This window comes from Grammomys surdaster, unplaced genomic scaffold (genome assembly GCF_004785775.1).
Source record: "Grammomys surdaster isolate TR1022 unplaced genomic scaffold, NIH_TR_1.0 67, whole genome shotgun sequence".
In the NCBI taxonomy this organism is placed as follows: Eukaryota; Metazoa; Chordata; class Mammalia; order Rodentia; family Muridae; genus Grammomys; species Grammomys surdaster.
The window spans coordinates 12,495,689-12,512,409 of NW_021604569.1; the positions used below are offsets into that span (position 1 = coordinate 12,495,689).

At 40.1% G+C, this 16,721-nt stretch overlaps 1 protein-coding gene across 1 annotated transcript in view; it reads right to left on the bottom strand.

Annotated features, from left to right (window-relative positions):
- Window positions 1-5,279: 5,279 nt before the first annotated feature.
- Window positions 5,280-16,721, bottom strand: part of Cnrip1 (cannabinoid receptor interacting protein 1) — a 30,047-nt gene continuing 18,605 nt past the window's right edge. The window contains exon 3 of the mRNA XM_028777786.1: window positions 5,280-6,254. Coding sequence (XP_028633619.1) covers window positions 6,090-6,254 — 165 coding nt within the window. The 3' untranslated portion in view covers window positions 5,280-6,089. The remainder of the gene's footprint in view (window positions 6,255-16,721) is intronic.

Sequence of the window (16,721 nt, forward strand, 5' to 3'; positions counted from 1 at the left end):
CTCTCTCTCTCTCTCTCTCTCTCTCTCTCTCTCTCTCTCTTTCAAAAAGCTTTATTTTTACTTGGTCCAAGACTTGGGAGAGGCTCCAGGGTGGTTACAAAGCTGCCTAGTGGCTTGAGAGGTTCATTCAGGTGGAGGTCCTGAGGCAGCTGGTGCAGAGCAGAGGAGGGAGCCCCTAGAAGACGCAGAGGCCTCCTAGTCGCGCTTCAGAGTGAGGCGTTCAAAGAGATCCTTGCCCAGAGATGCCTGGGGCACACCAATCTGCGCTGACTGTGGCCCTGCCAGGCTACGGAGGTTGGTCAGGTGGTTGCCCATCATCTTGATGAGCTTCACCTCCTTATCAAGGAAGTGGCTTTCCAAGAAGTCAGAAATGAAGGTCTGTATGGGCAGAACCCAGGGCATGCAGATCCTAGAGGGCCTGGTTCAGGTTCTTCTCCAAGGCCAAGGCAGCTTCCATGGCCTACTGGGTTTTGCCCCAGTCATCTTGAGATGGCTTCTTCACATCCTGGAAGAGTGCACGGCCACTTCTTCCACAAATTGGCCTAGGAGAAGTGCCAGGGCGCCGAGCGTCTCCCGGTTGTCTCTTCAGCACAGTTTTAGGTGAGCCAGCCTTCCCAAAGGGTAGTTCTTTAGCCAGCCAAGCTGGATTAACTCTTAAGTGAGAAGACACCTGGATATGACGTTCAAATCTTTGCAGATGAGAGTCACGTCTCAACCCAGGGATGGAGGGATTTAGTTAGAGAGGTGGGGAAAGTCCACTTCAAAGGCCTCTACAGCTCCTGTGATGGAGAGGAAAGGGAGAAGCCTCCCAGGGTCACAGGCATGTCATAAAGCAAAGACACTTGGGAAGTCTGGGGGATGCTTGTGCAGGCCTTCAATTTTTCTACATAATTTAACATTTATCACACTAAACATCTTGGATAAGAAGTTTATTTTTTACGTACAATGTAGGAAAGAAAGGTTAGCTGGGGAGCCACTTCTTCCATTGCAGGACTCGGATGATAGGTATTTACGGTTGTCATGGAAGGACAACTAGCTATCTGCTGGCCACTGAAGAGGCAACCGATTGTCCTGTGTGCAAGTAACTCAGACTGTGTCGGCTTATAACCCATTGGCCTGAGCCACTAGTCCCATGTTCTACCATAGACCCTGTTCAGTGCTCAGTTGGGGGAGGGTTAGAGATGTTTGATTAGCAACATTACCCTGACAAGAGTAAATGTATAATTTTCTTAAAGCAACCAACTATTGTAAAAAAAACAAAAACAAAAAAACAAAAACAAAAAACCCCAAAAAACCAACCAAACAAAAAAAAAAACCAAGCTCACTAGAAGTGATGCCAGTAAGACAATCTAGACCCCACTCAACCCCCATCCACTTTCTTTCTTTTAAAAATCTCTTTTAAATGGACCAGTTTTAGCCTGCCGAGAACTAATCTATTCCAAACTTCTTGCTGGCTGGCGCTGTGGCCAGTGAGTCAGCCAGCTGGCCAGTTAGCCAGCTCTTTCTAGACTCTCAACACCCTTTTGGCTGAGTCAGCGACATTTCAGTGAGTCTGTGAAGAGGTGTGGAAGCTGTCATGAGACAGAAAAGCAGATGCTAGGTGGAGAGAGGCTGACGACACTTCAGAGAAATGAAACAATAACATCAAACCTCTGGATAAACTCAAATATGGAGATTTCTTCACTCAACCATTTGACAACCTTAAGTGCGACAGCTTAAATGTCACATTTGCTTGGCTCTGCTAGCAGGGACAGGCTGTATGCTGCCCAGAAAACTGCCAGGCTTACAATGTTCAAGGAAGTTGAGGCTACTGTGCCCATCTGGAACACCCAGAAATTCCAGTGCAGGACCAAAAAAATTTCATTTGTTGGGAGCCAGAAGATTAGGTGCCTTATTTCCTAAATAAAATGTTTAATTCATCGTAGCTGTCACTGAAAAAGACTATCACTGTGTAATTTGCTGTAGGAAGTGCAGTGGTATCCGTTTATCCAAACTTTTGCTCTCCACAGTGTCAGTTATCCATGGCCAGAGGTGGCCCACAAAGATCAAAGAGGTGACCCCAGAAGTAAACACTCCATACATTTTAAACTGCACACTGTTCTGAGCAGTTTGATGTAATCTCTCTTATGATAATAGCTTCTACGTTTACAATTATGTTATATTATTATTGATGTCATTAATCTCTTTTTTGTACCTAACTCACAAATTAAACTCTACTACATAAATTAGGTATAACAAGCAAATAGAATGTATACGTTTTCATCCTATCCAAGTTTTTGGGTATCCACTAGGGGGTCTTAGAAAATATCCCATGGAGATATGAGGGACAGTTGTAGTATATTAAATAAACTCCCAGGAAAAGAATGCTTCTGTTCTTGGGAAAATCACCATATTATAGGTGTTGTAACACACACACACACACACACACACACACACACACACACACATTCGCGCACACAGAATTTCTTTGGGAACATCAGGTGATCTACTACGCTAAAACAGTCTAAAGCACAGGAAACGTAACAGGTTTTTTTTTTTTTTCGCCAGAACAGTGCAGTGGTGTGGATATGTAAGAATGTATTTTAGATGAACTCTGCTTGTCAAGGGGATAGTGAAGGGAAGAAGAGAGGCTTTCTCTTAATCAGTTTGTAAGGTAGGTATTTTTTTTTTAACCAACTCACAAGTGGAAAAATTAAAAGTCAAATAAAGGGGTTTCTTGTAATAAAATTAACTTGCATCTTGTTTTTCAATCTCTGAGACAATTTTTCTGTGAGAAACGGAAACAGGATGCACATTGCCTGTCTCACAAGGACAAGGTGATTGAAAGAAATACTACGTAGAAAATTTTACATGATTCTTGACCTTTACTGAATTGAAATCTCTGATTCTGTCCTGATTTTGCATTTTATTAAAGGCAGAGTCTTGTCAGGTATGATGTTGACACCTTCAATCCCAGCACTGGGAGGTGGAGGCAAGACTGCTCACTCTAGTCCTGAACGAGGATTTAAATGAGGAGGTATTTTGTTCCAGAATCTGAGCTCCCAAGCACTGAACCATGTATGATACATTAATGTAAACAGTGGGCCAGTGTCCTTAAATGAATCTGAACCATGATTATGTGCATCAATTTTTTTTTTGGTGTCTGTAGCCACTCCTTGATTTAAGAGAAGTTTAAGTTTCTACTGTAAATGGCTGTGGCTAGTATACATTTTGACTTACTGTGATATTTGCCTTCTTTTCTGTGAAAAAAATTATTCTGCCTGTAACTAATTTCTACAGATTGTCCTCTTTCCTCTACTTGTTCTATTTTTAATTTCTTAAGAGCTAGAAGCTGGATCAATGTACATGGGAGAACTGTGTCTAACCTCGGAGTCAAAGGCCATTACAGGAAACACAGATTGTAGAGAACACATTTTGCTACATCTGTGGCAGAATTTTTATTTTTGTCAAGTCTTGTGTTCCCATCTGTGACCTGTGCACTTTACATGGCTAGGTCGATGACTTCTCAAGAGACGTGCATAAATCCCATGCATTTCCCCCCTTCTGCTTGCTTCAAAGTATTTTCATCACCACCCCAATTAAAAGGATGGCCTCATTCCTTGGGCTTCTAGGGAGGGAGCCATCTGAGGCTGGAAGTAAAACGAGTGACTACAACTTGTATAAAAATAACTCTCCCAGGTGGTTGAGGGACAAAGTTACACTCAGCTGCTTGATATAGCTGAGCACTTATATTTTGAAGTAGGAGGAGAACCAGAGAAAAGTAGCCAGAGAGACTGGGCTGGAGTCCAATACTAAATAGAACAGAAGATGCCAGGAGCAATCATTCAGCATGACAGATGAGCTGGTAAGATTTCCTATTGCTTCATTTACACCACTCATCCACCTCTCTGAGTCTACCTTGCCCCTGGACCTGCAGGAATCACACACACACACACACACATACACACACACACACACCACTTTAAAAACAAAGAGAGGTGCAAGTCATAGATTTTAAAGCATTTCGATAAAGCTCTAGATTAGGCTGAGGTGACCATGGGCTCAGAAGGGGTCTTAGTGGGGCTCACACCCTGGCTTTCACCCAGGCTCCTTCAGCACCTCTATGTGAGGCTTATGTGGTTAGACTTGCCACATTCACTCCAGTCCTGGGTTGACTGGTTTCCAACTTGCAGTGAAGCCTCTTCCCTCAAAAGACACATATTATTGCAAACATTGTGGTACCATGTACAACCTCCAAACAAACACCAAAGCTCCGAGCTCACTTACAGGCCGGGAACTCCTATTTCACAAACATAACATTTATGAATCAAATATTTCTAAAGATTTCCATTGTGCCACTCTCCCCTTTTATTGCATTCAGATTGCTTCACATTCCAGAGAAAACCCCACTTTTAAAAATAGTTCAATGTCTGGCCAATAATTGAAGTTAGATTTTTAAAATATGGTAATTAGAAACAGGACTGAGTTTTTACTTGGCAAATGCAGTAGATGTTATTATATATGAACGAGCTAACTGAGAAACACATTGAGCTCTTTATTAGCCCCAAAACTGGGGAATTGCTGTTCCCTGGTGGCAGCACAGACTCATTGCATGATAGCTACTTAACTGGTGTAAGAAAGCTTCCAAATTTAGTTCTGTAACAAATCAACTCTTTGTAAATACTTTCATTAACCTTGCATGGTATTGGTGTTTGAGGGTCTGGCTATATGGCACAGTCTGGCTTGAACTTACAAAACTGTTCCTTCATCTTCCCATGTTCTGGGATTGTGGGGACCAGCATATTCTCATATGAAAGGCTTACAGGTAGAGAAAAGGAAACACAATCTCAAGCTGACTTCCCCCTAACAGGGTAGGATGTTTATGTTCAAGTCAATGATAATGTAAGAGGTAGGATATTATTTGTTACGAGGAGATTCCTTCTTCTGGAATCACATGGAACACAGGCTTTGTGCCATGTTCCTTGACGTGCCCTGTGAGCAGGCAATGAAGTCTGAACGCTGGTGGTGTACATGCTCTGTTCCAGTATGAGGCCCTCTTGCCATTGCTGTCAGTAGCCCACTAGTGGAGCAGTTGCCACAGAGTCAGGAACAAAGATAATGACAAACTTATGCTGATTGCTTAGTAGATGCTTAGACTCATGTTACCATTGTTGAGCCTTGCTGGGGACCCCTACTCTTAGTATACTGTCCTTACCCTTCAGCGTAGAGATTTGAATTCACTTTCTTAGAAAAGATATTGACCTGTTAGACAGCTGTTTCTGACAAAGTTCAAGTTGGGGCATGATTTTCAATGTCTTTATTAAGAAATATCAAAAGTTGATTAACATTCCATACACGGTTGTACAAAGTTCAAGTGAAAGGGTATGTGGGGATGCCATCTCTTTATTTCTTTAAAGTCTATGGTAGCTTGCCAAAGGGGTGAGCCATAGGTCCAATTTCACAACAATGTTGTTCCCTGATTTCTACTATATCACAACAAAAGGCTTTGCTACTTGAAAGACTATTAATATGTTATAAATACTTATTCATATATTCATCTTTTTAATTCCTTCATTATCTTTCTCTGAAAGAGCTGAGCTGTTGATAGGAAGCACAACATTTGAGTCCCGTTTACTGCAGATTGTGTTGTTACATTTTTCACAAAGCCAGCTTTGGATGCTCACAAACACTGCATGCTACATATTACAAGTCACACATGGGGGACTCCAGTACACTGTTCTCTTAATTTGACAATAAACACAAAAGAGAGAAATTGCTTGTCTTGGAAACAAAACACCATGGTCCTTCTGTGGAACTTTTTATAGGACAAACCTGCTACTACCACTGAGCTCCTGTCACACTAGCAGACAAGATAGATGCAGGAACACCAGCACACAATAGTGGCAATAGTGGGAGGAGAACTTCGAGGGGTGTGACATCACACGTGATGTCATCGGTACTGCTTCAGAGGGAAATCACACTTGCACAGTAATGGGGTAGGAGGCCATTAGGAAAGAGCCATGGTGTGGTGCGCCTTTGTTAAGGCTTGTGCTGGTTTGTCTAAACATCGATTTCTGGAGATTGTCTTGCAACATCAGAAGGAGCCATTTTCAGAGGAAGGACTCCTTATTCACCCACATAAGGCTGCGGGTTTCGTTGGGCTTGCATTCATACTCAATGACGGAGAACGGGCTTCCCCACTGGCAGTGGTCGCGCTTGTGGTAATTGTAGAACTTGACTTGCCACACTGTCTCGAAGGTCCCAATGTCTGTGAACTGAAGGAAGAGAGACATTCATGAAACTCTCATCCTGCCACCAGCAGTGGATGCCTGATAGTCAGTAACACAGCCCCTGGTAATCAGGACTCAGAAGCCACATCTCCCTTAGTTTGCAAAGGTTACACATTTCCTTTTGTGAGCTGCATTCCTTCATTGTGGGAGATATTTTTTTCCAGATCTCTTTGGCATTGGACTGTTTCATGAATTTTTGTTATTTTCCAAGTTTAGTTTTGTGAAAAGCCAACCTTAGACTCTCACAATTTCAATGTTTTTTTTTTTCTTTTTTTAATTTCTCCTGTCACAGAAGGGAATTGGAAAGAGAAGTGCAGGGAGCCTTCCAGGCCTAGAATGGGCTTGAAGTAGGCTGGCCATAGCTTTAAAGGCACAGGATGTTGCTTTAAAGACTGATGATCTCTGGCTTTCTAGCTCTCTGACTATACTGAATGCTTGCTGATGACTTCTAAAAGATTCTAAAACTTTCTTGCTTATTCTATGGTTAAAAAACACTGGCTTCTTTTCTCTTTACCTCTGTGCTTTATTAAACATTATAACTCTCTGTGCTTTATTTAATTCTTCATGCTTAAATAAGTGCTAGGGAAACTTCACTCTTTCTTACTGCTTTGTGTTCTGTTAAGCACTAAAAACTTAAGTCTTACTTACTTGTGCTATGCTTCATTAAGTGCTAAAAACTTAACTATTACTTGTGCCACACTTCATTAAGTGCTAAAATCTTAACTCTTTATTGCTCGTGCTTTAATGAGCGCTAATATCTGACAATTAACACAGACTGTTTAGCAGCAGGGAATGAAGTAAAAGGATTTAGTACTGGTGCTTCTTTCTTTGGTGCATCAGCCAGAAGCCTCACTGGCTAAGCTAGTTAACTCTTTGTGAGCCAGAGAGGAAGGAAAGGAAGAGAATTAAGATGCTGTATACAAGTATGCACAGACATATATACATTCAAACATTCATTTACCTACACTCTGGCTGGGCCCAACTGTCTGTCACAATCAACTCCACAACTATTCATGCATGCTTACATACATACACATATACCTACACACAAACATATAGACAAGCAGGCATATACATTTGGATGGATGGATGGATGGATGTGGCAAAGCTTCTCAAGCCAAACCTATTCAACCAATAACTTTATTTCTTTTCTCTGATCTTTTTATATCTTCTTAGACAAAAAGTTCTTTAGAAAGTTACTTCGGAGATAAGATGTTACATAAAATGGGAGTTACAGAAGGATGTTAATATTAAGTTCAAAACAGTGTATTACTATAATATACTCATTAAAAGTTCAAAGCAACAGTTTTTACGTGGCCTTGTCTTATCATAGTACACACCTGTGACTTTATTCTTGGATCTAAGTGTTTTTCCTTGACCAGAAAATTGTCTCAAGTCTATTTATCATTTTAGTATGATTATGAAAACTCATTATACTTCTTACTATACAGCTTTTACTTAGTATTCTGAGTAATGGGCACATTCTAGTCTTGATTCTAACTTTATTACTTCTTTCTAGAAACTCAGACCATCTCTAAGAACTTTCTTCCTAAAATTATTTGAATCAAGTCAGAAATTCTATAGAATCATTATATATTTGTCTATATAGCATCACTACAAGATTTTTTTTAGGTCTACAGAAATCTGCTCAAAAGGGTGAGTCAATACCTAGGGACAGGAAAAGTATATTAATAGCAGGAATCTTTCTTAAAATGGATTTCTCCTGGGCCTTGCCTATTGGAGAAAATCCATCATAGATTTTAAGTGGACTCATTTCAGGAAGATCACCTGCTAGTTTCCAGCCTCTCCTAATGATGGCTCCTGACTGGGAAGAAAGGAAATAGTGTTGACTGGCCATCTTTTGGGTTCTCTTTCAAAAGACAGTAGTACAAGAAAATGTACTATATTCTGTATCTAAACGTAAATAATTGTCTTTTTGTAATTAGTCTCAATTCAGCAAGTCTGTGCCCATGTATTGCATATGTAATCTGTACTATTCAAACTTTTAATGCCCATTATGTGCCATATAAAAATTGTATAAGGTGTGATTACTGCTTTTAAGATGTTTGCATCCCAACCAGGTATGATAGCTTACGCTGAAATCCAAGCATATGGAAGGTAGAGAGAAAAAGACTGCCATGAGTTCAAGGCCAGCCTCAATTACCATGTGAATGAAAGTTATCATTTCACTAGAGGGTTGGAAATTAGGTTCAGTGAAAATTACTGCACAGAATTCTGAGCTGTAAGGATGGGTTTGTCTTGTAGCCAAAGAGGGCATAGAATGCTGTAAAGGCCACTGGGCAGGTGCTCAAGTGGCCTGGGGCTTGCCTGACGATGACTGCCTACTGCTGCTATTTAGAGCATCTGGCATTAAACAACATTATGCCTGTGGTTATTTTCTTCTCTGATCCTCCTATGATGGGAAGGGGCAGGGAATGACTTGGCAGGAACCTTAGACTCTCCTAGAGCCAGGAGACATAGAGAGAAGGGCAGGGAGCAAGGCGAGCTTTTATGCTTTGCAGTTGATACAGGAGGAGGGCGATCGGGTGCTTCACAGAGAACTTTCCAAGGGGCGCTGTACTCAGCAGTTTCACCATTGCCTCATTTGCTAACTTGGTCCCAAAGTAAGATCTGGCCTTCCCTTTGGGAACCGTGTCTGATGTGAGGCCGGGGATGATACCATTAGAGTCTACACATTTCCTGGGTATGAAAGGAGTATCTCTACTTGCAGAGTCATGGCCTAAAAACCTATGAGCTCATATACAGTAACCTCAGCCTGGGATTAACTGAAAACCCCGCACTCTTCACTTGATGGGAGGCAAGTTTTGGTATATATGTTAAATGATATGTGACTGATCCATATCCATCAATAGGATATGTAGATTAAGGTAAGAACAGGGATGGCTCTTTTTTTTAAAAATTTTATTTTATTGGATGTTTTATTTACATTTCATATGTTGTCCCCTTACCCCATCCCCCACCCACCCCAGGGATGGCTCTTAAGACAGTTTATACAAAACAATTTAGATTCTAGCGAATACGTACCATATGACCTTTTCAGGTTATACCAATGACCTCAAAAGTATATGATATACTACAGGCTATACTGACAGAAAATATCTGTGGGTGTCTGGCCTGAGATGGAGGAGTTTGTTGGAAATGTACAAGATACTGTATTTATTATTTGTAAATACAGTATTATTTATTATGTCACATAGCTGATTGCCTTTTAAATCAGTATTCATTTGCAGTTAGGCACAGGAAGGTAGCGATTGAGACCTTAATTACCAGTCCTTTTGAAAGTCGGATTAAAGGTAGAGTGTATGTGGGTCCAGTAGTTGGGCTTCCTACAACAACACTGTAACATTCAGAGCAGTGAAAAACTGAACGTGGAAATGCTTACTTAGAGCTTGGACTCCTATATAGCAATTTAACATTCTTCCTATTATTTTTTATTCCTCTATGAATCAAGTACAGTATAATAGTGGGTGCATGCCATTGGGCCAGGGGTGTAGTTCAGTGGTAGGGTACTTGGTTAAAAAACATGAAAGACTCTGAGCTGATCCTCAGTAAAAGCTAAAACCCAGGATAGTATTATTCTAATGTCCAACTTAATCCTGCTTGCTAATGTTGAAAACTGATAGAATATATTTGCTTTCCTATGTGTTTATTTTTACTTTTAAAATTTGATGAGAAGGCCTAAACCCCACCACACTAAGTATTAGCATTTTTACCAAATAGTAACATAAAATATTTAATAATTAAAAAAATATTACATGAATTGTAATGAATTTCTAAGTCTATTAGGACAAAAGATTGAACCATGGTTCATTAAAAGAAAACTACAGGGGCAGGAAAGATGATTCAGTGACTAAAGGCACTGCTGCTCTCGTAAAGAACATGGGTTCAGTTCCCATCACCCACATGTTGGCTCACAACCATCTGTAACTGCAGTTCCAGGGGATATGAAGCCTTCTTTGGTCTCTTTTACCTCCTACATTAGGGTACGCACACATACACGTAAAATAAAATCAGTAGGTATTTAATTAATTAAAAAAAGAAAACTATGATTAATATTTGAAAAACATTCAAATACAATATTAGCAATTAAGCAACTACAAACTTTTACAGAGATAGCAGTTATCTGTCCAATTAGCTAAAATTTCTTATTGTGGGCATTCACTATTAAGAAAGTATTATGACAACTTTTGGCTGGGACAGACATCTAGCTGGTCTGCTCCTGTGAAGACACCATCCTGAGCCATCCTTGAGGAACCACTGCACACAAAGTAGTGGGTAAGAACCCTCCTGCACAACCCTATACCCCAGAGCTGCAACTGGGAGCCTAGGGCACTCAGGACCCATCACCCACCCAAACCATGCTCCTTCAGAATACCACTCCCCTTCTGCCTCTCTCTTGGTCCTTTTGGCCGGGGCAGACACCTAGCTGGTCTGCTCCCATGAAGACATCATATCCTGAGCCATCCTTGAGGAACCACTGCACTCAGAGCAGCAGGATTTCAGGATCCCAGAGGAAGCCTGAATCCCAGGAGCTCTTCCACCCAGGAACTCAGGATCACAGGATCATATAGACATCTGGGCTCTGAGGAGTTCTGACACAAGCAAGATAACTGGAAGGACCACTCTAGTCAGAGAGAGTGAGTGCAGGTAGCGCTAGAGATAACCAGATGGTGAAAGGCAACCGCAAGAACATAAGCAACAGAAACCAAAGCTACCAGACATCATCAGAACCCAGTTCTCCCACCATAGCAAGCCCTGAACACCCCCATCACACCGAAAAAGCAGGAATCAGATTTAAAATCACTTCTCATGATGATGATAGAGGACTTTAAGAAGGACATAAATAACTCCCTTAAGGAAATATAGGAGAACACAGGTAAACTGGTAAAAGCTCTTAAAGAGGAAACAGAAAAATCCCTTAAAGAATTGCAAGAAAACACAACCAAAAGGAGAAGGAATTAAACAAAACTATCCAGGATCTAAAAATGGAAGTAGAAACAATAAAGAAATCACAAAGGGAGACTACCCTGGAGATAGAAAACCTAGGAAAGAGATCAGGAGTCCTAGATGCAAGCATCACCAACAGAACACAAGAGATAGAAGAAAGAATCTCAGGTGCAGAAAATAGAATAGAAAACACTGACACGACTGTCAACGAAAGTGCAAAATGTAAAAAGCTCCTAACCCAAAGCATCCAGGAAATCCAGGACACAATGAGAAGACCAAACCTAAGGATAATAGGTATAGATGAGAGTGAAGATTCCCAACTTAAAGGGCCAGTAAATATCTTCAACAAAATTATAGAGGAAAACTTTCCTAACCTAAAGAACGAGATGCCCATGAACATACAAGAAGCCTACAGAACTCCAAATAGACTAGACCAGAAAAGAAATTCCTCCCATCACATAATAATCAAAACATCAGATGCACAAAACAAAGAAAAAATACTAAAAGCAGTAAGGGAAAAAGGTCAAATAATATAAAGGCAGACCTATCAGAATTACACAAGACTTCTCACCAGATACTCTAAAAGCCAGAGATCCTGGACAGATGTCATACAGACCCTAAGAGAACACAAATGCAAGCCCAGGCTAAACTCTCAATCACTATAGATGGAGAAACCAAGATATTCCATGACAAAACCAAATTTATACAATATCTTCCCTCAAATCCAGCCCTACAAACAATACCAGGAAAACTTCAACACAAGAAGGGAAACTACAACCTAGAAAAAGCAAGGAAGTAATCTTCTAACAATCCCAAAAGAAGATAGCTGCACAAACATAATTCCACCTCTAACAACAAAAATAACAGGAAGCAACAGTCCTTTTTCCTTAATATCTCTTAACATCAATGGACTCAATTCCCCAATAAAAAGACATAGACTGGATACATAAACAGGACCACAATTTTGCTTCATACAGGAAACGCATCTCAGTGACAACTTTACTAAAGCTCAAAGAACACATTGCACCTCACACAATAATAGTGGGGGATTTCAACACCCCACTCTCAGCAATGGACAGATCATAGAAACAGAAACTAAACAGAGACACAGTGAGACTACCAGAAGTTATGAACCAAATGGACTTAACAGATATCTATAGAACATTTCACCCTAAAACAGAAGAATATACCTTCTTCTCAGCACCTCATGGTACCTTCTCCAAAATAGACCATATAATTGGTCACAAAACAGGCCTCAACGGATACAAAAAGACTGAAATAATCCCTTGCATCCTATCAGATCACTACAGACTAAGGCTGGTCTTCAATAATAATAAAACCAATGGAAAACCCACATACATGTAGAAGCTGAACAAGGCTCTAGTCAATGATGACTTGGTCAAGGAAGAAATAAAGAAAGAAATTAAAGACTTTTTCGAATTTAATGAAAATGAAGGTACATCATACCAAAACTCATGGGACACAATGAAAGCAGTGCTAAGAGGAAAATTCATAGCTCTAAGTGCCTACAAAAAGAAACTGGAGAGAGCATACACTAGCAGCTTGACAGCACACCTGAATTCTCTAGAACAAAAAGAAGCAAATGTATCCAAGAGGAGTAGACTGCAGGTAATAAACTCAGGCTTGAAATTAACCAAGTAGAAACAAAAAGAACTATACAAAGTATCAACAAAACCAGGAGCTGGTTCTTAGAGAAAATCAACTAGATAGATAAATCCTTATCCAGATTAACCAGAGGGAACAGAGACAGTATCCAAACTAATAAAATCAGAACTGAAAAGGGAGACATAACAACAGAAGTCAAGGAAATTAAAAAATCATCAGAGCCTAATACAAAAGCCTATACTCAACAAAACTGGAAAAAAAATCTGGATGAAATGGACAATTTTCTAGACAGATACCAGATACCAAAGTTAAATCAGGAGCAAATAAACCATCTAAACAGTCCCATAACCCCTAAAGAAATAGCAGCAACCATTAAGGATCTCAAAAAAAAAAAAAAAAAAAAACCAAAACCAGAACCAGATGGTTTTAGTGCAGAATTCTATCAGACCTTCAAGGAATACCTAATACCAATTCTGTTCAAACTATTCCACAAAATAGAAACAGAAAAATTACTATCCAATTCGTTCTATGAAGCCACAATTACTCTTAGACCTAAGCCACACAAAGACAAAACAAAGGAAACTTCAGACCAATCTCCCTTATGAATATCGATGCAAAATTACTCAATGAAATTCTAGTAAAATGAATCATGAACACATCAAAACAATCATTCATCATAATCAAGTAGGCTTTATCCCAGGAATGCAGGGATGGTTCAATATTTGGAAATCCATCAATGTATTCCACTATATAAACAAACTCAAAGAAAAAACCCACATGATCATCTCACTAGGTGCTGAGAAAGCATTTGGCAAAATTCAACATCCCTACATGGTAAAAGTCTTGGAAAGATCAGGAATACAAGGCCCCTACCTAAACATAGTAAAAGCAATATACAACAAACCAGTAGCCAACACCAAACTAAATGAAGAGAAACTTGAAGCAATCCTACTAAAATCAGGGACTAGATAAGGCTCCCCACTCTCTCCCTACCTATTCAATATAGTACTGGAAGTCCTAGCCAGAGCAATTAGACAACAAAAGGAGGTCAAAGGGATAAAAATAGGAAAGGAAGAAGTCAAGATATCACTACTTGGAGATGATATGATAGTATACTTAAGTGACCCCCAAACTTCCACCAGAGAACTCCTAAACCTGATAAACAACTTCAGCAAAGTGGCTGGATATAAAATTAACTCAAGCAAATCAGTAGCCTTCCTCTACTCAAAAGATAAACTGGCTGAGAAAGAAATTATGGAAATGACACCCTTCACAATAGTCACAGATAATATCAAATACCTTGGTGTGAACCTAACCAAGCAAGTAAAAGACCTGTATGGCAAGAACTTCAAGTCTCTGAAGAAAGAAATCGAAGAAGATCTCAGAAGATGGAAAGATCTCCAATGCTTGTGGATTGGCAAGATTAATATAGTAAAAATGGTCATTTTGCCAAAAGCCATCTACAGATTCAATGCAATCTCCATCAAGATTCCAACTCAATTCTTCATAGAGATAGAAAGAGCAATTTTGAAATTCATTTGGAATAACAAAAAGCACAGGATAGCGAGAACTATTCTCAACAATAAGAGAACTTCTGGGGGAATCACCATCCCTGACCTCAAGCTGTACTACAGAGCAATAGTGATAAAAACTGCATGGTATTGGTACTGAGACAGGCAGGAAGATCAATGGAATAGAATTGAAGACCCAGAAGTGAACCCATACACCTATGGTCACTTGATCTTTGACAAAGGAGTTAAAACTGTCCAATGGAAAAAGGACATCATTTTCAACAAACGGTGGTGGTTTAACTGGAGGTCAGCATGTAAAAGAATGCAAATTGATCCATTCTTATCTCCTTGTACAAAGTTCAAGTCCAAGTGGATAAAGGGCCTCCATATAAAACCAGATACACGGAAACTAACAGAAGAGAAGGAGGAGGGGGATAATCTCAAATACCTGGGCACAGGGGAAAAGTTCCTGAACAGAACACCAATGGCTTATGCTCTAAGACCAAGAATTGACAAATGGGACTTCATAAAATTGCAAAGCTTCTGTAAGGCAAAGGACACTGTCAATAAGACAAAATGGCAACCAACAAATTGGGAAAAGGTCTTTACAAACCCTACATTTGATAGAGGGCTAATATCCAGTATATACAAAGAACTAAAGAAATTAGACTCCAGACAACCAAATAATTCTATTTAAAAAAAATGGGGTAGAGAGCTAAACAAAATATTCTCAACTGAGGAAACTTGAATGGCCGAGAAGCACCTAAAGAAATGTTCAACATCCTTAGTCATCAGGGAAATGCAACAACCCTGAGATTCCACCTCACACCAGTCAGAATGGCTAAGATCAAAACCTCAGGTGATAGCAGATACTGGCAAGGATGTGGAGAAAGGGAAACACTCCTCCATTGTTGATGGGATTGCAAGCTGGTACAACCACTCTGGAAATCAGTCTGGCGGTTCCTTAGAAAATTGGACATAGCATTACCTGAGGACCCAGCTATACCACTCCTGGGCATATACCCAGAAGATGCTCTAACATATAACAAGGACATATGCTCCACTATGTTCATAGCAGCCTTATTTATAATAGCCAGAAGCTGGAAAGAACCCAGATGTCCTTTAACATAGAAATGGATATGGAAAATTTGGTACATATACACAATGGAGTATTACTCAGCTATTAAAAACAATGAATTTGTGAAATTCTTTGGCAAATGGATGGAACTAGAAAATATCATCCTGAGTGAGATAACCCAATCACAAAGAACACACATGGTATGTACTCACTGATAATTTGATATTAGCCCAAAAGCTCGCAATACTCAAGATACAACTCATAGACCACATGAATCTTATGAAGAAGGAAGACCAAAGTGTGGGTGCTTTGGTCCTTCTTAGAAGGAGTAACAAAATACTCATGAGAACAAATATGGAGACAAAGCGTGGGACAGAAACTGAAGGAGGGGTCATCTGGAGACTGTTCCACCTGGGTATCCATCCCATGTGCAGTGACCAAATGTAGATACTGATGTTGATGTCAGGAAGTACATGCTGACAGGAGCCTGATATAGCTGTCTCCTTAGAGGTCTTCCAGAGCCTGACATATACAGAGGCAGACGCTCACAGCTAACCATTGAACTGTTCATGGGGTTCCCAATGAAGAAATTAGAGAGAAGACTGAAGGAGCTGAAAGGGTTTGCAGCCCCATGGGGAGAGCAACAAAACCAACCAATCAGATCTCCCAGGGTCTAAACCACCAGCCTGGGAGCACATAGGGAGGGACCCATGGCTCCAGCTGTATATGTAAGGGAGGATGGCCTTGTTGAGCATAGGTGGGAGAGGAGGTCCTTGGTCCCGTGAAGGCTGGATGCCCCAGTGTGTGGGAATTCGAGCGTGGGAGGTGGGAATGGGTGGATGAGGGCACATCCTCACAGAAGCAGGAGGAGGGGGAATGGGATAGGGAGTTCCTGGGTGGGTGGGGGGAGATGGGGAAAGGGGACAATAACTGAAATGTAAATAAAATATCCTATTAAAATTTTATTATGACAATGATCTTGTATTGGGATGATGGATTTGCATAGATTCATGGAGTAACTTGGGTTAATAATATGATGTAGAACATGCATAGAACAATCTTAACCAGAAAAAGATTAGAACAGTTTATACACATGAGCTTAACTATGTAAAATCTAAAGCACATAAAAGCTGAGCCTTAACTTCTATGTAATAAAAATTTCTATCTTTTTATTCAGATTTTTCTATGACAAAATGTTATTTTCAAAATTAATTGACATATTCTATCTCAAAACTTAAGACTGACATGTTATAAATTATGTTAAGAATA